The sequence below is a fragment of the Osmerus mordax genome, chromosome 3 (assembly GCF_038355195.1).
Source record: "Osmerus mordax isolate fOsmMor3 chromosome 3, fOsmMor3.pri, whole genome shotgun sequence".
Classification (NCBI taxonomy): domain Eukaryota; kingdom Metazoa; phylum Chordata; class Actinopteri; order Osmeriformes; family Osmeridae; genus Osmerus; species Osmerus mordax.
Window position 1 is genome coordinate 11,178,799 of NC_090052.1, and position 22,225 is coordinate 11,201,023.

Consider the following 22,225-nt stretch of genomic DNA (forward strand, 5'->3'; position numbering starts at 1 on the left):
CTCACTAGCTACTCATCACGTTTTTTTTTCTTCCAAGCTTGTGTATTGCACAAAAGAAGTGTACAATACAATTGACTATACAAACTTGCCTTGCTTTACCCAATATATGTACAGTTCAGAGACGTAAGTTTGATTTCAGCTTAGGCAGGGACATCAATAGTAAATCCGAGCGTGCCAATATGTAATACAATACGTTGGACTCATGTCGTTATTATGATTGAGTCAAAATAAGATGCATGTTTTCTCCACTGATAAGGCACCCCAGAGGGTACTGCATCGTGTTCTCTCCACTGGTAGGGTACCCAGAGGGCACTGCATCATGTTTTCTCCACTGGTAAGGCACCCTAGAAGACACTTTATCACGTTTTCTTGCACACTGGGCCACTGTACAGGACCCTTTATCATGTTTAATCTACCATATGGGCATCCAAGAGGGCAATTTTGCTAACTGGGGGGCATCAGGGTGGGTGAACGCCCCCCTGAGTCCACCACTGGCTGCTGCTATGGCATTGTTTTTTTCTTTATTCAATATCGGTTCATATTCGGCATAAGCAGTCATTAATATTACTAATTTCACTGGAGAGAAATAGGCGGTTCAAGTCTTTTTTTCTCCTTTTGCCATGATGAATAGTGTTAACTGTGTTCCATTGATGAGGGCATTGTATATCCTAGTTTGCGAGCTTTACTTAGGATTAATTAGACTTTGAGTTGACTGACCACATTTTTACAAACTGTTCCAAAACTGTCAACTCTGAGTTTGAGTCAGTCAACGCAGAGTTGTAGTTTTAACTCAGAGTATGTTAACCCTGCTTTCTGAAACACCCCCCATATAACTATCCTTCAAAACCACAACAAAGGTCACTTTCAGAGAACAAGAAAGCATGTTCAAAGTTATTCACCATGCTTTATCAAAGAACAGATACAGGTCTCCAAAACCAAACACAGGTTAAACAGTGCTTAAGTAATTTATCAAAGGTACACAGCACATATAAAAATATCAGACTCTGAATGCATAGGTTAAGTCAAACTGTATTCTCTCTCTAGAACACGATCAATCAGTACAAGGTTGAGTTTTCACACAACCAGGAATAAAGAGAGGAGAATCCCAACACTGGTCACGCTCTCAAACATTGGGCACAAAATGGCCAGAGGCATTTCGTCATTATCCAGTTTCTTCAACCAAGCACAATCTTCTGCACATACTCATCATTTAATAAAGCACTCAACATGGTTAGGAACACAAAACAACACCCCACCCAGTCCTGTTCCTCGTCTTTAGCTACTTCCTGAACACACAACTAATTCCCCCACAGCCTAAATCTGTGCAATATATGTCTTCTGAACCCATCACCCATTCTGACAAACTTCCCTATACTGTTAACACTTGATAACAACTGAAGATATAGGCCTAGCTTGTTAAAAAAATACAAATCAATAAAAATCTATAACCATATTACTAATACAGTCAGAGCTTAAGGTATCCACTAAAACTGTAAACAAATTACTGCCTTCTTATCAACTGTTGATTGTACATAGAATTTATGTAATGGGGCACTTACTACACTTTTAACTTCAACTTAAAGTAAACCAGCCTGGAGCAAATATTAGAGTTGTTCAACTCCCTAGAAGTTCATGTGTATAAAGCAGCATAAAGCATTTTCTATCAACATTGAGGCTACAAATCTTGGCCTACAGCTTAGTACAAATGAACACAGTGGCCTGTGAGTAGGTTCCTCACCCATTGTCTCTTAAAATCCTAGCCTTCTCAATTCTCAGGTTCAAAGACCCGGATTTGTAGTGGACACACTGTTATTACCAACAAGGGAATAAAGTAGCAAACATCACAGCTTTACAAAAATGCAGTATCATCAGATTTAAACTGGCAAACATAACTGAGCAATAGTGTTTAGACATATTGACCTCTAGTCTCTAAATGAAGGTTATGTATTGACTGGGCCAAAATGGTTTCGCATCACAATATAAATTCAAATTGACACACTGGATGACAAAAACCCAACTTTCAGGGATAGTTGATTTGGAATTGTTGCGGAAGCGCTCAAACAATCATCAGGTATACCAAATAGGACATGAAAACCCTCAGCTACATTTCTGTTCCTTCTCAGACTCAAAATGAAGTTCTACAGCAAAGATCTGGTGTACAATTGATAGACTTCAGGAAACTCTTGCAGGCTATATGCTTGTTTTTGGTTTAGACTGTAATCACAGTTATTGGAAGTATGTAAACTAAAGTATTCAATTGGGAGGGCTTGACGATCTTTAGGCTTAAAAACTCAACCGCCCCTTTTGCTGGGACTTTAATAAAGTGCACTGAAGTGGTTTTATCTTTACACTCTTTACACTAAAATTAAATTCCCAGTTGACAGTATTTTAGCATTATACCAAATAGCTGTTGTCAAAAGGGACACTTGGGTACATTGAAAGCCAAACAAACTGCCGGAAGTATAAACTAGTTTTGGTCTGATTAACATAACCCCCTAAAACACACCTTTTGCCAAATATACAAGGAAAAAAAAAGCTGTTTTTTGTCATCAGAGCAGAAGCAATGCTTTCTTCTCCAGTGTTTAGGGTTAATTTTCATACTTTATGTCTGTGGTGGCAACCAAGTTATCTGTCAAGTAGTTAACTTATGTCATAGTATTGGTACAGAAGGAATAAAAGCTTTACCGTTTGTGTGCCAACACAGCACAGTTATTAAGGTCCCACTAAATGAATGACAGTTGAGTGCCAGCTGGTAAGACTCTGTCCTAAGTTCCTGCTCCTACTATTCTAATCACACCTCTATGCAAAGGCAGTGGATCCATAAACAGCTCAATTGAACCACTGAAAGAGCCTAAAATAAGACCGGCAAACTGGTTATGAACAAAATAAAAGTGTGAAAGATTTTTTTACTTCTCCATGGCCATTAATATTAATTACACTTTTTTGGACAAAACCTGTCTAGTATTACGTGTGACTGTGTGGATGCCAGTAGGAACTTCCTCATCTGTGATGAACTCTGAAGCAGGTGTTGGTATAGAATGTTGCTCTGTGTGGCTGCAGTGCGACAACATTGTACTACGCAGCAGACCTTCGTAGAGTGGCTGGAGAACATTACGAGAGCCATATTCCCCTCATCCATGATTATAGTCGTTGGATGGTTACCTAAACACCCATATATGGTTAATGCACGGCCATCAAGTCCGTCTAACAAGGAAGACAAGACAATGAACCTCTGTCACATCTTCCACTGGGTCTCAAAGTACAGAGATTGACATAAGAGAGAGAGATGGACACAGGAAGAGAGGGAAAAGAGAAAGATAGGGTTTCAAATTCTTCTGTGCATTACTGAGGACATCATGCTAGAGTAATGTGTTAGCTCTGGTTAGTTACACAGACCATTGGGAAAAAAGGAAAGGGAGGAGGAGGTGGACAAGATCAAGAACAGGAACATTTGGGAAAACAAATCCAATAATGTTGTCTAAGAGTCACCGGACTGGGCCAAACTGAATGAACACCGAATTAAGAACCACTGCAATTCTGGGGCACCCAGACTTTGGGTGGGCCTCAGAATGTGTGGTAGGCGGTTACTCTGACAATCCATGCTGAAGTGAGCGACCGGGGCTCCATTGCGGCTCTAATAGGTGAGCCTAGAAGCCTTCATGTTGTAACAGGGTCTGTCTGTGAGACTGCCAGCCGCAGAGAACAGGGACAGGCCCTCTGCCTTCTCCAGGACTACCTCCAGCTCCTGGAAGTCCTGCAGCCGTGCCACGTCTTTGTCCTGTGGGACGTCAAAGTAACACTCAGTCAAACTTACTGTGGACACAAGGAACCATTTTGTTTCAGAAATGACATGCAAGAATGCTGAAGAATGACAGAAGACTAGTGTTATGCTTGAATCAGGAGCAGTCTAAAATTGAGTCTGGATGAATGCAAATTATTATGTGGGGAGTTTTGCATGCTGCATGTTGTTTGTATATTAGTCAGGGAGCGTGGAAGTAAGAGCTGGAAGAAACGTATTTGAATCTATAAAACAAGAGATGATAGTTCACTATAGATAACACGATATGACAGCAGCCTTTCTCAAAACTGGATGGGTGGCATTTCTTTGAACCACAGCTCCATTTTATCATTTCCTGCCGTCTCCTTTAAAAAGACAGTGTGCAGTTCCAAATCTCAGAAAAATGCAAATAAGTTCTGCTTTGGAATAGGGCTGGGCGATATATCGAATATTAGAGATAATATTGCAATAATTTTTACGACAATGTAAAATTTGAAATTAATGTGAATATTGAATATTTCTAATTCAAGCATATTTGAGTGGAAATATATATTATTGCATAGGCAGAAATACAATAAATTATTGAGTAGCAGTTCTTTCTCTTTCGACACACTTACCCCTTTTCCACCAACGCATTTTGGGTGCCTGTTCGGAGCCGGTGCTTAATCGCGAACCAGTTCTTTCTCTTTCGACAGACTGAGAACCGGAAAAGTGGTTCGTACGTGGTTCGCAAATAGCACTACTTCAGAGCTGGACTAGATTGGGAACCAAGTAAGAACCGCTTGGGGCGGGGTTACGGTGACCAACAAGACGAACAGAATCCTTTGACCGCCATTGCTCTAAGTTTTTACAATTCATTTCAGCTAAACGGTACTTGTAAATTAGCATCTCAATTAAAATGTAACGAGAAGTGAGCAGTGTAGTTGCTGAAAATGTGCTTATTTTATTGATGAAACTGCTAATTTGTAAATTTGCTCCGACTTTTCAATAACCTAGCTAGCATCGCAGTGCAGACACTAGTTGCTGCGTTTTATCATAATCCTATCAAATGAGTGAAATGACAACGAAAAATATTTATGAGCTATTGAGCCTATATTTAACACAAATGTAATAAACAAGCACTATATAGCAAAAGTTTATAAAATGTTGCCAGTGTTGTCATAGTGCTGCAAATCCAGGGTATTGCGCAATAGCCAAGAAAACACGCACCACAACCTCGCGTTCTTCGGATTGATAAACAAGCCTTTAGACGGGCTCTGCTTTGTGTTTGGCGCTGCCGCGCTAGCGTTGCTGGGAAATATGAGACGTATACAGTGACGTAATGATGTGGCTCTGTGGTGGCTCTCTAGCCCGTGGAAAAGCAAACCGGTTCTTAGAAGGGTCCGTTCTTGAACCAGCTCCGAACTGGCTCTAGCACCATCTCCGAAATAGCTCCCGGTTCACTTTGGTGGAAAGGGGGTAACAAAGACATTTTAATAATAAGACTTTATTTATATAGCACATTTCATACAAGAATTGCAGCTCAATGTGCTTAAATAAATAAATAAAAATAATAATAATAATAACTACATAATAAATAATAAATAAAAAACAAATAATACATAAATAAATACATTATAAACAATAAATGATAAATAAATAACAAAATACAAGCCGCAGTCTTTGCAGGAATCAAAACACATAAGCCGCAGTCTTTGCGGTATCTCGAGACACAGTCTTTGCGGTATCTCGAGCCACAGTCTTTGTGGTTTCCCAATATAAATACAAAATCACAGGCCGCAGTATTTGCGGGAATCCAATACACATAAGCTGCAGTCTTTGCGGTATCTCGAGCCACAGTCTTTGAGGTATCTCGAGCCACAGTCTTTGTGGTATCTCGAGCCACAGTCTTTGTGGTTTTCCAATATATATATATATATAAAAATATCTAACAAACCAGACCAGCCACAATCCATCTGCGGTCTCTTGAATCTTTAAACCCGAGCTGCCTTTGCAGATTCCGAAACATCTAACAAATCAGACTAGCCGCAATCTATCTGCGGTCTTTCGAATCCGTCTTAAGGCCCTCGCACACTGAGTGTGAAATTTTTGTATGTGTTTTTTCGTAATCATCAGCCTCAACATTCGGTGGCTGTGAATTGTCAAAAAAACTCAAAATGCTGGCTATGGATGCGAAAAATGCAGAAAATCAAACCCGATCCGAACTTTTTTTTGACGGACTAAAGTTTCAGAGGCAGTGTGTAAGCACGATTGACATAACGTGAGGTCGTATTTCTTTTTTAACGTGCGAACATTTTGGACACAAATCTCGGACTCAGTGTGCAAAGGCCTTAAGACTCGAGCTGCCTTTGCAGTTTCCGAAACATATAACAAACCACACTCTCAATCTCAGTCTCTCAAATCCGTCTTAGACACAAGCTGCCTTTACAGTTTCTTTTATATAAATTACATTATAATGTTATAAAGAGTACAGACATTAATTGTTCAAAAATTCAAGCATACTTTCCCAAAGAACGCGCCGGACGTCCAATATTACTTACCATATCGAGATATATATCGAATATCGTAAACATTTTGACAATATCAATATCAGTTTTTTTTTTTTCATATATCGCCCAGCCCTACTTTGGAATGAGTTTTTTTCCAAATGCTACTCTAGAGAAACAGAGTGCAGTAATGACAGTGATGTGTAAAGTAGACATCCTGCTGCCCTTTGGCAAATAATGTATCTGCTCAAACTGGACTGGTGACATCAGAAGAAGAAGCACAGGTTTTCATCTATCCAGTCATGTTAGATCAAGATCAGAGACTATCTCAAAGTGAGGGAGAAATGGCTGAAGCAACTTCTGATATTATTAAGGGACTAGAACTGTTTGCCATGCTTAGACTGTGTTCAGAACAGCTACATGGTAACCCAGAACATCTCACTTTATGTGTTTGTAGGAGGAACACTGCTGTGAATTAGATATATTTAAGCAATAGAACCTGAGGCCCCGAGTTCTCGGTGGATTACAACACAAGACAGGGTTTTGTTTTGCCAGACACATTGTGGACACACACACGACAATAGATAAAACACACATTCTTTTAAGGTTTCATAAATATGTGTTGGAATTGTTATGCATGTGTGTGTGCTTGTGTGCAGACTATCCCATACCTTTCTCAGCATGGTGTTGGGCAGCTTGCGGATCTTCTCCACGTGCTCAGCACTGATGTCCAACTCCCGGCAGCACACCCTGAGCAGGGCACGGTACGTCAGCTCCTGTCTGTCCAGCTCCACCTCGATGAAGTCGTTCTCACGTGCATTGGGGTTCTGGATACGCACTTTCAAAACCAGCTCTGAGACGACAAAAAAAAAAACTCAATACCTGGAACATGCCCAGTTATTTTCTTTAAATTCCACACATTAAGAGCCTCTGTTGCAGCAAACATCATGCTAATCCCATACCTTGTACATTGACCGGGAACGTGCTTGTGAAGAAGAAGGGCTGGAAGGCAGGCATGGGCCCCCCAGCAGTCTGACCACAGTTCAGCTGCTGGGGGACTGACTGCTGTCTGGTAATTGAGGGGTTGGTGCTAGCATTAGCCCCCTGGGCCTGGCTCCCACTGCTAGTGGTGCTGGGGCTGGGGGAGGGCAGTGCAGATGAACACACAGGCCCATTATAGGTCACCGAGTATGGGTACTCTCCATGGTTTACTAGATGGGGCTCTACTGAGAGGTCCATGGGCAGGGGTCCGTTAGCGGTGTGCATTGCCAGGCTGGATGACACTCCATTCTGCTCAGAAACTGGGACGAAAGCTCCTTCCCTGGGGCCTGGGGGATCGGCTGGTAGGCTTTGTTGTTGCAGAGGCTGTTGTGACTCGTGGGTGGGAGAGAGGGAAGCTGGGTCGCTGTGTGGGTACTCTGAGTGGTCTCCGCCTGAACCATTTTGGTTTGACAGCGGGTTAAGGATAAGCTCAGCCTTGTTGTCCATTTTGCTATACATAAACGGAGGGTTGGAAAGGTAATTTGGGATGAATGGCAGCTCAAGCTCTTTGACTTCAGGCACTTTGTCTACCTCGACTGTGGAAACAAAGACAAGTATCAACAACATTTTCTGAGCAAACAGAAACAGGATTGTCATTGAACACAAGACAAAAGGATAAAAAATTGCAGCTTTCCTCCCAACAGTCTTTTGATTTCTGGTTTGGAAGTTAGCTGAGCAGCCAACTCATCCTTAGCTGTGAGGATTTCTTTGTCAGCACCAGAGTTCAGCAGGTATGACACCACATGTTTGTGGTTTCGCTTGCAGGCCCAGTGCAAACAGGTCCTGTGGAAGGCAATAAAACCACAAATTATGAATGAATCAACGGCTTGAAATGGTTTGTAGTATGAACAATGAAATAATCTAATTAGCTGAGGGAAGCATATTAGCAAGCTGTTATCAAAAGTCATTCTCCTATGCATCTGCTTGTACCCATCAGACACTTACTAGAATAAAAAATTACTAATACACTGTCATATAATATTACATTATAATAGGCATTACATTATTATGTCATACAAGTCATCCAGTGCCGAAACTAGCGAATCAGCTGTCAAGAGGGTGTGTAGTTTAACAGACGGCAAAAAAAATTGCAGGCTTAGGATCCTGGAAAGTTGGACTACTGAATGAGCTTGCTGGCCAGCTACAGTAATTGGATAAAAGTATTTTTATCCAGCCTCGCTCCACAAAAACATTTTAAGGGGCCAATTTCCAAAACGTTGTTTTACACAGCAGATTTGTATCGCAGTTGTGTGATGGAAAGCTTTAAATACTAAACTCGTTCTTCACGTCATCTAAATATTTGTCAATTGAAAATTTTTACCATCCATTTATTTCATTTTGTGAGTTGACATTTACTCCGCTCTTTACTAAATTCCGCACTTCGTCAATGTCCCCAAGCGCAGACGCCTCTCTCAACCGCTCCTGCAATTCCTTATCCAGCGAAGTTGTTGACATTTTGAATTGATGATTAATGTGTCGATGTCATAGAACACAGTAATACGTTAATGTCTACTCTTACTTAGCTCAGAATGGCTCGAAATAGCTTGAGCTACATCTAGCTAGCGAGTCTGTTGACAAGACTTAACCAGCTACAGTAGGTTAGCTTCCTGGCTACCAGCTAGCTTACGTTTCGACTAACACAAGTTGATGATGTTCGCAGATAATAGCTGGTTGTTCTTCTCATCGGACACAATTAATTGTCAACGCTAACCAAACTAGGGGATTTGGCTAGATATATCGCCACACCTCCGGTCACAACGCTTAAATTGAATAACGTGTTATGTAGTCTGCGCTCCGGCGATGTGCTGTCAACTACTCCCATGTCGGGGGGCAGTTTTTTCTGTAACAACAGTGTGAGCTCCTCGCTTTGAGTTCCTCCCTAGACGCTCTTTGATCAGAGCAGACAGCAACATTGAACCCAATACCTGTTTGTTATGGTTAAATAATACATGCATACTCAACAACATCAAGTTAAAATTGAGCACATACCTTCAAGATTGATTGGGGCCGGGGATTAGTTTCCACCTCCAAAATTCAGTCATGAGACTTAAAGGAACGAGTGGCATTTAAAGACGAAGAAAGAAAACATTAACCAAGAGCACTAGAGCTATATTCTGTCCTCGTAAAACTAAAGCTTACGCGGTTTTAACTGAGTAGAATACTGGTAGTGACATGCAAATAAACTCCGTCAACAGTAGAATCAGAATTGGTTTTTATTTGCCATGAAAGTTTGCACAGACAAGGAATTTACTTTGGCAGGAGAGCCATTTTCGGAAGCCATTTTCGGCGCCAACTAGAAAGTTACAGTATAACATGAGGAGAGAAAAAGGCAACACCCAGACAATGCTCCTAGAGGAGTACAGTGTGGGAACAGACAAAAACCTCAGCACATTTACAAAAACACGTGACTTGCAACGGGGAGTGGGGATAGACAAGCAGCATCTGGACCTGCAGCCATGGTAGGCGCTCTGTGTCAACGCTGGGTGGGGGGGGGGGTGGGGGGGGGGGTGGGGGGGGGGGGGGGGGGGGGGGCAAGATAGTCTCGCTTTAGGCTTTCCTCGTTATCTAAAAGTAAAGCTCGTATTATCTCAGAAATATTATATATTTTATTGTACTATGCACACAAAGTTAACTTTTGTGATTAGTACAAACTAAGACTTTAGACACAGTTTACGCGGATACTCATCCATTGCAGTGGGTGGCGTTATTTTTCTAACACAAACATGACGATACACGCACCCGGTGCACATTGGGTAGAGCCACTGTAGTGTCCGTCTCAGCGTCAGCTGCCATTTTGATCTAAAATCCGATCTGGGAGATTTTACACTGCACACATATATGGTGTGAAATCAGAAAATATTCTCTGGTCTTTCCGTTAAGGCAAAATGCTTTCTGCAGCCCAATTACTCGATGAGTTGATGGGCCGAGATAGAAACTTGGCCCCAGACGAAAAACGATGCAACGTCCGCTGGGACCACGAGACAGTAAGTTAGCTAGAAAGCTATCATTAGCTAGCAATGCGTGCCAGTTAGCTAGTGACAAAGCAAGCTTAGCCTTTAAACATGTTTGCAGGCTAATAATATCGTTATGGAACAGTTATGTCATCTGAACCAACACTGTAAAATGTACACAATGTGTCTGTGTTTGCTAGACTTGTTGTATTGTGTCTACAAGCTAGTTAAGTGTTCGAGAATAGTAGACTAGTGCTAGCACTCGCTAGCTTTGGCTTGGCGACGCAGCCGGCCAGACACACACTACGCGCTTCAACAACAGAGGACGGCATGTTCTCCTGCTTGCTTGTGCGGCTTAATTTATATCAACACCAGTCTAGTCTGCAGCCCAAATAGCTCGTCTCTAGGGGTTGACGTGTGACCTGCCTACATTACACAGACTGCTTGGCCTCAATTAACAATTAAACAGCCGACGCGAGACGTGCAGGGGGTGCAACTGAACAGGCCTAATAGCTAGCTCGGTCCAGCTAACTTGATTAGCCAGTCGTCAATAACTGCCATGAATGTTTGTTTGGGTGGAAACTGCTCATGCTTCACCTTGGGATTTTGGGGGTGCAACCAGTAACCTGGTTTCACTTGTCACGAATGTTTACTCAAGGCGAATAATAGGCTCAGGAAAATATATTTAATAGACTGATTGTGATTATAAAATGTGATGGAGTAATTTCAGGGAAATTACATTTATATAATTGTATCTCCTAGGTCTGCAGATACTATCTTTGTGGGTTCTGTCCAGCTGAATTATTTACAAACACACGGTCTGACTTGGGTAAGTAAAGGACTAGCTATTCGTTGTTGGAAAAAAAATGTTGGCCACTGAACTTTAAGTTTATTTTATAGGTGTGGGCATGGCAAGTTGCAATATAACTATGAAGAAATGAGAAGTTGAATGTCTTTAAATGGTATACAAATTAATTGTTGCTGAAATGAAACATTTGCTTTAATAGGCCCCTGCGAAAAAATCCATGATGAAAATCTTAGGAAAACGTAAGTGCTGCTCACATAATTTTCACAATCAGCTAGTGTTTGTGTTTTAAGTCCAACATATAAATCACTGCACATGTGTTCTTTCCCTATGTTATTCAATAGTATGTGTTTCCCCCTTGCTGTCCAGGTATGAGAAGAGCTCACGGTTCATGAAGGAAGGCTATGAGAGAGACTTCCTGCGCTACCTGCAGTCCCTATTGGCTGAGGTGGAGAGGAGGATCCGAAGAGGCCACGCCCGTCTGGCCCTCTCCCAGGCCCAACAGAATGCAGGGGTATGTGCCAAGGTGTTTTCAAGACGTTCTACCGTGCCAACCTCAACACCTAAACTATCATGTTCTTCGGTGTCCTTTTCTGCTGTAGGGACCTGGTCCATCAGGCAAGAATGAGGAGAAGGCATTAGTTCTGACAGAGAAGATTGAGGACCTGGTCATGCAGGTAAGACTTAGGTTTCTCACTGACTACAGTTGGTCAGGGGTAACAACCATACCCTACAGTGGAGATTTGGAAGGCACCCACATAACTACATACATTTTCCACGCAGTCTTTAAGTTCCACTCACAGTACATTTACATTTAGTCATTTAGCAGACGCTCTTATCCAGTGCGACTTACAGTAAGTACAGGGACATACTCCCCGAGGCAAATAGGGTGAAGTGCCTTGCCCAAGGACACAACGTCATTTGGCACGGCCGGGAATCGAACTGGCAACCTTCTGATTACTAGCCCGCTTCCCTAACCGCTCAGCCACCTGACTCCCCCCCACAGTACACACAGATGTATTTTTGTTGTGTAAGCTCAGCTTGTTTGGTTGTTTTTAGATTGAGGAGCTGGGCTCCGAGGGGAAGGTGGAGGAGGCCCAGGGCATGATGAAATTGGTGGAGCAGCTCAAGGAGGAGAGGGAGCTGCTAAGCTCCACCCCATCGGTGAGTCCCTCTCTCCAGCCCCCGAACCCAGGACCGGACGTAAGGGGACAAAGCCCTAGGTTGTCCCCCCACCAGGAGTGTTGGTTTTTTTTTGTTGCAGAAAGTGCCGTGCTGAGCACTGTCTACAGGGCTGGTGCAGCGTTGAGCTTTTCTGCTTGGAGTTTCTTTAAAAAATTTATTTTTACTAGTATATGGAATCAACTTGGAAGTAAACTGCACTCAGTGCAGCTCAAATATTTTTGGTAATGTCAGCAGTAGTCCAAGTAACACAAAGTAGGAGAGTGGTTGACAGCCACGGCCAAGGTGCCGGTTTGATAGGGCAGTCCTGGTACTGTTAAGTGATCCCATTTCCTAGCCAGTGCTGCATCATATTCAACCATGTGATTGGTCATAACCGTTGGCGTCCCCAGTTATGACGTGTGCGCTTTGTGTTCCAGACAATTGAGAGCTTTGCGGCCCAGGAGAAGCAGATGGAGGTTTGCGAGGTGTGCGGCGCCTTCCTCATCGTGGGTGATGCCCAGTCACGTGTGGACGACCACCTGATGGGGAAGCAGCACATGGGCTACGCCAAGATCAAGTCCACTGTGGAGGAGCTCAAGGTCAGTCCATGACCACCTGACAACGCTGTTCCTGACCCACGAGGGTATTGGTATACAGGGATGGCTTATGAGAATCAGAAGTCCAATCCCCACAGCGGTTACTAAGATCAATAGCTTTGAGAAACATTCAGGAACATTGCTAGACAAAAAGCTCTTCTGGGGAACAGGCCCCCCATTACTCATACTGCTTTTTCTTTTCTTGAAAGTCTTGAAAGCAAGAAGTGTGCACAAAATGTTGCTAAACTGGTTGTGTGGTTGCTAGCTTGCCAAACTGGCTGGGCACTTTCTAACTTTATAAATGCAGAAGTGTTGTTTCTATAAATTAGTAACTAGCTGGTTAACATAATTGGTGTAAGTTTGAAACTCATTATGTTTACTTTCAATAACAACTCAAAACAAGCCAAACTTTAGTCCTTTTTAGTCAATACGTACATTTACATTTATTCATTTAGCATACACTTTTATCCAAAGCGACTTCCAAGAGAGAGCTTTACAAAGTGCATAGGTCACTGATAATAACAAGATAGCCCCAAAACATTGCGGGTAGCCAAAACAAAACATGAAGCACATATTGTGAACAACCAAAATAAGTGCCAAAGGGAAGAACCATAAGAGCATGTAGTTAAACAAGTTACAATTAAACAACATGAATCGCTATAAGTGCAATTGTATCTGTAGAAAAGCAAGCAACAGTAAAAAAAGAATATATATATATATATATATATATATATATATATATATATATATATTTCACAGCGAGTACAACAATTTAAATCAGTTACCACTAACCAACAAGAGCAACAAGACTCTGAGCAAGAGTCATTGTGATCCTTGAGGAAACTAACATTGGGTCCAGCAAACCATTCCTAAGTACCGTTGTACTCCCGGAACAAGTGCGTAATTAGCACGCAGCAGGCAACTTTTTATGTAGTGACCTAAACTAGCGCTAGCAAATTAAATTATTGATTCCATATCTGAGGCGGGCACCACGTCATTTTATGTGGCCCGCTGGAGCTTAAATGGTGTATTGAAATGTATACACTGCTTTACAGCGTGCATTGACCATAAACTACATCTCTCACAGTTCATTTAGATAATGTTACGGCAAAGTGACGACATCCCGCCTCTAAAAAGCAGTGTATATACACCTCAGTGTTGAATGCAAAGTTCCAAGTTTAACTGTGGGTGAAGGCGCACATGGTTTGAATGACAGCACTCCGAGGCAGCCGGTTCTGCAAACGTACCCCATGCACATTTTCAGGCAAGGTCCTCGGTTATTCAACCCAAGTTGGTATCGCTCTCGAACTTGGTTAGAGTACTCAGCCAAGCTAGATGCATGTTTCTGCTTCCCGTGTCAACAATTATTTCCACAGTTAATGCGCTCGCATTTACTGTGGAAGTCCCTATCTAGCATCACATCAGACCCAGTCCTAGGTTTGGACTAATCCCCGCATGTTTAAAACGTCTGGCTCTGTGCCTGATTAACACTCGGAACGATAAGCAGTCTCAAAAATGGTATAAATTAAAAAAATTATATGATCCCTTTACGTAATCATGTTTGTGTTTCAAGGAGAAAAACCGGTATGCATTTTGTGTTTTGAGGCGATGTCGGTCGTTAAAGAGTACAATCTCCCTCGGCATTTTGACACCAAACACAGAGATAAATATGCCAAATTTAGCGTCCAGGAAAAACAGCAGATTGTCCAAGAATTAAAAGCAGGGCTCTACGCTAATGTTTTCACCAAGGAGTACATGTGCTCCTAAATGAAAAAATTTAGGAGCAAACAAAGACATTCAGGAGCACAGTGTTTTTTAAAAAATTGTATTCGTTTATTAAAAATAACTTGACACAGGGGTGTCGTTAGACCCTTTTTACAGGGAAACGTGCCCAGTATAAATCTGCTGTGTCCCAGTAAAATCTCAAGTTTTAACAATTTACTTTATTAGTCAGTGCATTAATTAAGGTTGATAATCCCGACAAAAATAAACCCAATATCCCATTCAACGCATGTAAAATCAAAGCAGTTTAACCGAAAACACAAAGATTGCATTAACTATAGATGTCCCTGCCAAAGCTGATATCAAACTTGCGTCCCTGAACTGTTATATAGTGGGTTAAGCGAGGGGAGTTTCTATAGCCTAATAGTGCATTGTGCGCAACACGTTTGGAAGAAGGGATATGAATAGGGGCCTGTGCCCCAGTACAGTTTTAAGTCTAACAACGCCAAATGTATTTGTATAGCCCTTTTTACACGCAAGCATGTCACAGAGGGCTTCACATACGCCCATAGAACTGCCCCTCAACCAACCTAAACCCTCAAGGAAGACAAGGAAAAACTCCCAGAAAAACTCAACAGGAGAAAAAATGGAAGAAACCTTGGGAGGAGCAATTCAGAGAGGGATCCCCTCCTCCAGAGACGGTTGGTGAGAGAGAGGAGCAGAACACAGGCTAAACATAGTCATACAGTGTCGATGGGTTTTGAAACACCAAAATCCATTGTTCAACTTTAGATGTAGGACAGGACCGGGAGACTCGCGACCAGGTTCAGCGTTGGCTGACCGACGACCAGGCAGGTGCTGACAACTCAAACCCCCCACACCACAAGGGATGTGTGTGGGGGGGGACAGAGAGAGGAGAGCAGGGATTAGAGAATGCCAGGAGCAGCTAACAGTTACAGTCATAATAGAATGAGATCCCCACCGGTCAAGTGTGGACTGGTGCAGCAATTTAACAGAGCAAAAAAGGGGTATTTGATGCAGCCCCACACACCAAGACAGCGACAGCCCCCCTCGGTTGGAACATGAAATCTGTTCCAGGGGAAGAGAACTCTAAAATAAGTTATACTTATAGAATAAGGATGGAAACAACCCGTCCCCCGTTGCCTCCAACTAGTAACATACTTACCTTTAACAGTCGTAGAATTGATTAAACAATAACGTTTTTAACCTCATTTTAGATGTCGAAACAGTATCAGACTCCTTAATTGAGACAGGTAATTTGTTCCAGAGAAGAGGTGCTCTATACGAGAACGGCCTACCTCCAGCTGTTTTTTTCTTAATTTTGGGAACCACCAGATAGCCGGCATCTTGAGATCTAAGTGTCCTTGCGGGGCAATAGGGTGCAAGGAGACCGGAGAGGTACAGTGGTGCCAATCCATGCAGAGATTTGTAGGTTAGTAGTAGAACTTTGAAGTCAGCTCTGGCTTGGATAGGGAGCCAGTGTAGAGAGACAAGAGTAGATGTTATGTGATCAAACTTTCTTGTTCTGGTCAATAGTCTAGCAGCAGCATTTTGCACCCGCTGTAAATGTTTTAGGTGGGTAATTGGGAGGCCAGAGAACAACACATTGCAATAGTCCAATCGGGATGTAACAAATGCATGTATTAGTTTTTCAGCATCATCCTTTGAGAGAAATTTTCGTATTTTGGCAATATTACGTAGATGGAAAAATGCAGTTCTGGTAATTTGCTTAATACGGTACTCAAACGAAAGGTCTGGGTCCATTGTGACTCCAAAATCTTTTACCAGCTGGCTTTGAGAGACTTTGACGCCGTCTAGGTCTAAGATCAGATTGGATACATTTTCTGTATTTATTTTTTTAGGACCGAAAATTTGAACCGCGGTTTTATCCGAATTTAGAAGAAGGAAATTTGCAGTCATCCAAGAGCTCAACCTAGAAGCACATTTTTCCATAGCATGTGGAAATTCTCCAGACTTTATAGACATATATAGCTGAGTATCATCTGCATAACAGTGAAAAATTACCCCAGAGCTTCTAATTATGTTTCCTAAAGGCAGCATATAGAGTGAAAATAACAGAGGCCTAGAACTGAACCCTGTGGTACTCCGTATTTTACAGTGGAGCTCCTGGATGAGCAGCCATCATAGTGGACATAATGTGATCTATCAGATAGATACGATCTAAACCACTGAAGTGACGTACCAGAAATCCCAACATAGTTCTTCATACGTTCCAAGAGAATCTCATGATCCACCGTGTCAAAAGCTGCACTTAGGTCTAGAAGAACCAGGACAGAGATAGAACCCGCGTCAGAGGCTAACAGTAGATCATTGACTACCTTGGCTAATGCAGTTTCAGTGCTGTGGTGGAGACGAAATCCAGACTGGAGAGGTTTATAAAGCTGATTTGAGGAGAGGTGCTCAGTGAGCTGTTGTGCCAGAGCCTTTTCAAAAATTTTGGAGAGAAATGGCAAATTTGAAATTGGCCTGTAGTTGCTAAGGCATCGTGGATCCAGGTTTGGTTTTTTAAGAAGGGGCTTAATAATAGCTTGTTTGAAATCGTTGGGGACTTGGCCAATTACAATAGATTCATTAATAATACTAAGCATGCGTGGTCCAATAATAGTGAGAAGTTCCCTACAGAGTTTGGCAGGGAGGGGATCGAGAAGGCAGCTTGGAGTGGCAGTGGGTTTCGAGGAGTCTATCAGCTCGATGAACGCTTCCATAGAAATAGGGTTAAAGTGAGTGAGAGCCTCAACATAAAGCATGCTTGGTATAGGGGAAAGTTCAGTGTTGATGGCCACTCCTCCAGGACTATTCTGTAGTTTGTCCCTTATTGCATAGATTTTTTGGTCAAAATGCTCTTGACTTAACAGTTAATGCTAGACAACTAGCAACTTTCACTCTGATAGAACTAGAACAAATAGTTTAAGAAACATGTATATAGTTATATTTAATATTTTCTTAATATACTGGGACATTATAGACTATGTAAGCATGCCACGTGCTTACATAGTCTATAATACAAAACAAAGTGAAGCATTTTCTTTTAACTGTTGGGCTGTCTCAGACCCCCCACATTGCAAAGGTTAAAAGAAAATTATTTTTATTTGTTTTTGTATTGGGTAAAATTGGATAAACACAACGATGGTTTGTTATGAACCTTTGGGTCCTGTGACCCGAAGGCAGCACAAGGGTTAAAAGGCTTTGTAGTCAAAGCTAGGTAGACCCAGAGCCATATAAAAAGAGAGTTCGGACACTTCCATAGACTTCCATTGTAATCGAAGAAGGCAGAAGTAAAGCGTGTCATTTGCGACCTATAGTCCCAAACATTGTATTTTGCAACGTTCAACCCCATTCATGTTCAGTGTTACGAATCAAGTTAGCTGTTTTGAAAATAGTTTTAAAATAATGCAGTAATTTGATCAATTTACCAGCTAACTTACTACTTCACACTGAATAAGAATGGCGTAATAGTTTACATTTATGCATTTAGCAGACGCTTTTATCCAAAGCGACTTCCAAGAGAGAGCTTTACAATAGAGCATAGGTCACCGATCATAACAACAAGATAGCCCCAAACATTGCGAGCAGCCAAAAACATGAAACATACATGGTGGAAAACCAAATAAGTGCCAAAGGGAAGAACCATAAGAGCATGCAGTTAAACAAGTTACAATTGAACAACATGAAACTCCCCACAAGAGTGCAAGAGTGTACCTGTAGAAAAAACAATCAACAGTAAAATATTTCACAGCGAGTACAATAATTTGAAACCGTTACAACTAACCAACAAGAGCAACAAGTCTCTCAATACGAGTCATTGTGATCCTGGAGGAAACTGCTCGTAGTGGCTTTCATTCTGCACCAAGGCTGAATTTCGGGAATGAGACTTCAGTTACATTTAGTCATTTAGCAGACGCTCTTGTCCAGAGCGACTTACAGTAAGTACAGGGACATTCCCCCCGAGGCAAGTAGGGTGAAGTGCCTTGCCCAAGGACACGTCATTTGACACAGCCGGGAATCGAACTGGCAACCTTCTGATTACTAGCCCGATTCTCTAACTGCTCAGCCACCTGACACCTCCCCAGTTACAGTATTAGGGGACCACTAAGGCCTATATAAAAGCATCCAAAAACAGCATGCCATGGGACCTTTAATTACTTGGTAGGCCTACATTAAGTGCAAAATGAATTTCTTTTAAATTTCAACATGTTATGGTTGGGGCACAGATGGGCAGACCCCTGAACACTTAAGGAAAAATATCGCCAAAATGCAGTCAGGGGTGCTGCTGCATCACGGGAAATGTAGGCCCAACCCGTCTCTACACATCGCGTGCTTCATACCGTCATTGTGAAGCTTCAATGTTTCGTGTTTGAATTGTTTTGACGCTGTTACAAATTTGGACAGTCTTGCAATTGAAGGCCCACATAATTTACAGAACACGTGCATTGCTCCGTCTTGGTACCTTAGCTCTAACCATTGCCGCCGCTGTCAGTATTGCCAGTATTGCCATGGCAATACTACTTTTGAAACAAGTATTGCCTCATTTGCCTGGCAATACTACTTTTTCGCAGACCTTATGAGATTTATTGGTGGCCAAGCCGCGAAGCGGCGAAGCCACTTAACCCTTTGACACGTAAGTTCTAAATTTCTTGACTGCCCCCACAGCGTGAGTTCTTTTGGCGCGTGAGATTGTTATTAATTTCAACGTTCCAGAGGTTGATTATGACGAATTAACCCTTGTGCTGCCTTCGGGTCACATGACCCAAAGGTTCACAACGAACCATCATTGTGTTTACCCAATTTTACCCAATACAAAAACAAATAAATAGCATTTTCTTTTAACCTTCGCAATGAGGGGAGTCTGAGACAGCCCGACGGTTAAAAGAAAATGCTTCACTTTGTTTTTGTATGCGGTAAAGTTGTCGCAATACGACGGTGGGTCACAATGACTGATGGGTCAGAATGACCCGAAGATAACACAAGTTAAATTAATTTCCAGGCAATTTCAGCGCTTCTCGGTTCGCATTTGAAATTGACATAGTTTGCACCCCGTATTAGTGACGACTACTCAATTCATTGGTTATTTTGTTTATCCTACCTTCTCATGACGTATTTCTCTTTCAGTTTTTGACAAACTACCTAGCTTGTAGTGTAAAGTGTCAATAAAAATGTTAGCTGTTCCTAATTATCTAGGCTATGTTACATTGTTTGTGTGGTCGGACTATAACGAATACACAATAATTCAGATACATCCAGTCAGTCTAACTTGATTGCTATGCATCGTTTTGTTTTCTCTAGCTGGCATCCATTTTGTAACTTACTGAGTTGGCAACACAGCCCGTGTTCACAAAATAAGTAAGGAAAATAAAACGATGCATCCTAGCAAGTTAGTCTGACTGGATGCACCTGCATTATTTTGTACTCGTTTTAAACTGTTGATTGTCAACCAAGTTGAGCCACAGGCTCTGGAAAATAATTCCCTGACCCCTCGACCAAAGACGATCAAGCAAGCTCATGCTGCTTGGATACCTCAATCCTTTTTGGTTGGCTTCTACTTTTCTGGGAAAACCTTTCTGGTAAGTAGATTATTTATACTCACAAGTTATACACATACCTGTGGCATGATATTGAGATGAAAGCATGACCTGTTGTTGATTTCCACGATCTGATGTTTTTGCTAGCTAGCTCGTAGTAACTTTCTATGTTTAGTCTAATTAGAGCAAACACAATAATGCAGACATCCATTCTAAATTGATGGCTGTTTTCTGATCTCTTGCTACCATCTACTGCCATTCATTTCCGTGTTGATGGAACATTTATTATTCCTCATTTATTGTCAGGCCACAGTTCAAGTATTGCAAAAATGAGGCAAGTGTAATTCGTTTGGAAAATCTAGGCTAGGGCTACTTGATGGATGAAATGTAGAATAAACCAGACGTTATACTTATTCAATATAACAACCTATTGAGATGACAAGACAGTAATATATGACTAACGTTTCATAGGGTAATAAACACACCTCTTGTCATACCACTTGACTGCCTGCTGTTGACCGTTTTCTATATATTGAACATTTCCCTTTCTAATTTTACAGGTGAATGTTGGCCCGCACAGGCCCCGTTCCAAAAGACAGAAAATGTTGAAAGAAGGTTTTACTGCTGTACAAATTGTCCATGTATAGTACTACATGGCCTTCTCTCAGGTGTGCAGAGCAAGTAAGGTCAGCACAAAGCAACCCATCCCTGCTGAACATAAATTAAACCGTTGAACACCTAATTCCTTGGTGTACCAGCAGTGGCTAAAAGCCCATCTCCCATCCCACATCTTCACCACATTGCATAGAGGGACTATAGAGAGCATCCCGAGGAGCTGCATCACGGCCTGGTTTGGGAACTGCACCGCATCGACCTGCAACTCTGCAGAGGATAGTGAGGACAGCCGAGAAGATCGTCGGGGTCTCTCTTCCCTCCCTCACAAACATTTATACCTAATGCTGCATCCGCAAAGCCACACGCATTGTGGACAAACCCATGCACCCCACACGCACCTGTACATCATCAGACTCCACTCAATATTTTTGCATATGGATGCTACCTCAATAACTGATGTTCACATATGGTATTAGTATGTTATGTTTACATTCACATTGTATAGTATCTGTCTATTTAGGATGTTCCCTATATTTTAGCTTATCATAGATGTAATCTATGTTCTGTGTACTTATATGTTATGTTATGCCAGGTTGCCTTGCGTTGTCTTGTCCTAAGAATTTCAGTGCCCAGTCTGACCTTGTGGTGTTCTGTGCATCTGACAATAAAAGACTTGAACTTGAAGTATCCCCACCTCTTTGTGTCTTGGGGAATTTGTCACAAATTTCATCTTGTCTTGTTGGACCAATTTTATTTACCTAGTTGTTGTAGTTGTCTAGGTTATGTCTAGGTCCTGGAAGAATGTTGTTTCGTTTCATTGTGTAATGTAAGTGTATGATGACAATAAATGCCAGTTGACTTGTCAAGACAACAGACCCAGATACCCCAAGCCCATCATGATCCTGGATGTCCATAGAGGATCCCGTGTAAAGGTCCTAAATATAGCCAGTACATCACACAACTCAAACATGCTGTACATGTTTGAGTGGTGATATGTTTTATGGCTCAATGTTTGAGCTAATGATATTCCTTGATATGTAACGTGAGTGACGTGATTGTACCCTTTCCTGGACATGAACCTCAAAACAGAGCCAAAGAAAAATACTTTTTCTATGCCTGAAACAAATTCAAGGTAATACTGTGGAAAAAAATTAAGAAACGTGTTTGTTTGGGGTTTTTATAGGTTGTTGCAAATTACGGTTATAAGTTATTACTGTCATTACTGTTCCGAATTTGAAATATTCATATAAGTGAATCCACAGTGATCGGATATGGTATAGGATCGTATGTAGCTGTTGACAAGCTAACTTGGCTATAACCGATCATGTGGGCTGCCATGTTTTTTGTTTTGATCAGTACTCAATGCATTGTGGGTGTCAAAGGGTCAACGAGATAACCTACTCTTCTCACGAGAAAATACTGAGGTGTACAGGGTCAAGTGGTACATCATCAAAGTTCATCTTTGTTGCCGGAACACAAAATAATCAAAGATGGCTGCAAGTAAAT

General features: G+C 41.8%; 2 protein-coding genes across 3 annotated transcripts in view; one reads left to right on the plus strand and one right to left on the minus strand.

The window, feature by feature from the left end:
- Positions 1-877: 877 nt before the first annotated feature.
- Positions 878-9,128, minus strand: ankrd40 (ankyrin repeat domain 40). 2 transcript variants are annotated; one of them, XM_067233123.1, is made up of 5 exons: positions 8,627-9,128; positions 7,940-8,088; positions 7,227-7,841; positions 6,936-7,117; positions 878-3,778 (listed from the first exon to the last, which is right to left on the minus strand). In XM_067233123.1, exons 1-5 carry the CDS (start codon positions 8,758-8,760, stop codon positions 3,635-3,637), a joined length of 1,224 nt encoding a protein of 407 aa, XP_067089224.1. In that variant the 5' UTR covers positions 8,761-9,128; the 3' UTR covers positions 878-3,634. The 2 variants fall into 2 exon arrangements, with proteins under 2 accessions (XP_067089224.1, XP_067089225.1); XM_067233124.1 differs by having other exon boundaries at positions 7,910-8,088.
- Positions 9,129-9,866: 738 nt separating this feature from the next.
- The window catches only part of luc7l3 (LUC7-like 3 pre-mRNA splicing factor), a 28,207-nt gene continuing 15,848 nt past the window's right edge, over positions 9,867-22,225 (plus strand). Inside the window, exons 1-7 of the mRNA XM_067233104.1 lie at positions 9,867-10,289; positions 11,019-11,085; positions 11,264-11,303; positions 11,431-11,575; positions 11,664-11,738; positions 12,121-12,225; positions 12,663-12,824. Coding sequence (XP_067089205.1) covers positions 10,191-10,289; positions 11,019-11,085; positions 11,264-11,303; positions 11,431-11,575; positions 11,664-11,738; positions 12,121-12,225; positions 12,663-12,824 — 693 coding nt within the window. The 5' untranslated portion in view covers positions 9,867-10,190. The remainder of the gene's footprint in view (positions 10,290-11,018; positions 11,086-11,263; positions 11,304-11,430; positions 11,576-11,663; positions 11,739-12,120; positions 12,226-12,662; positions 12,825-22,225) is intronic.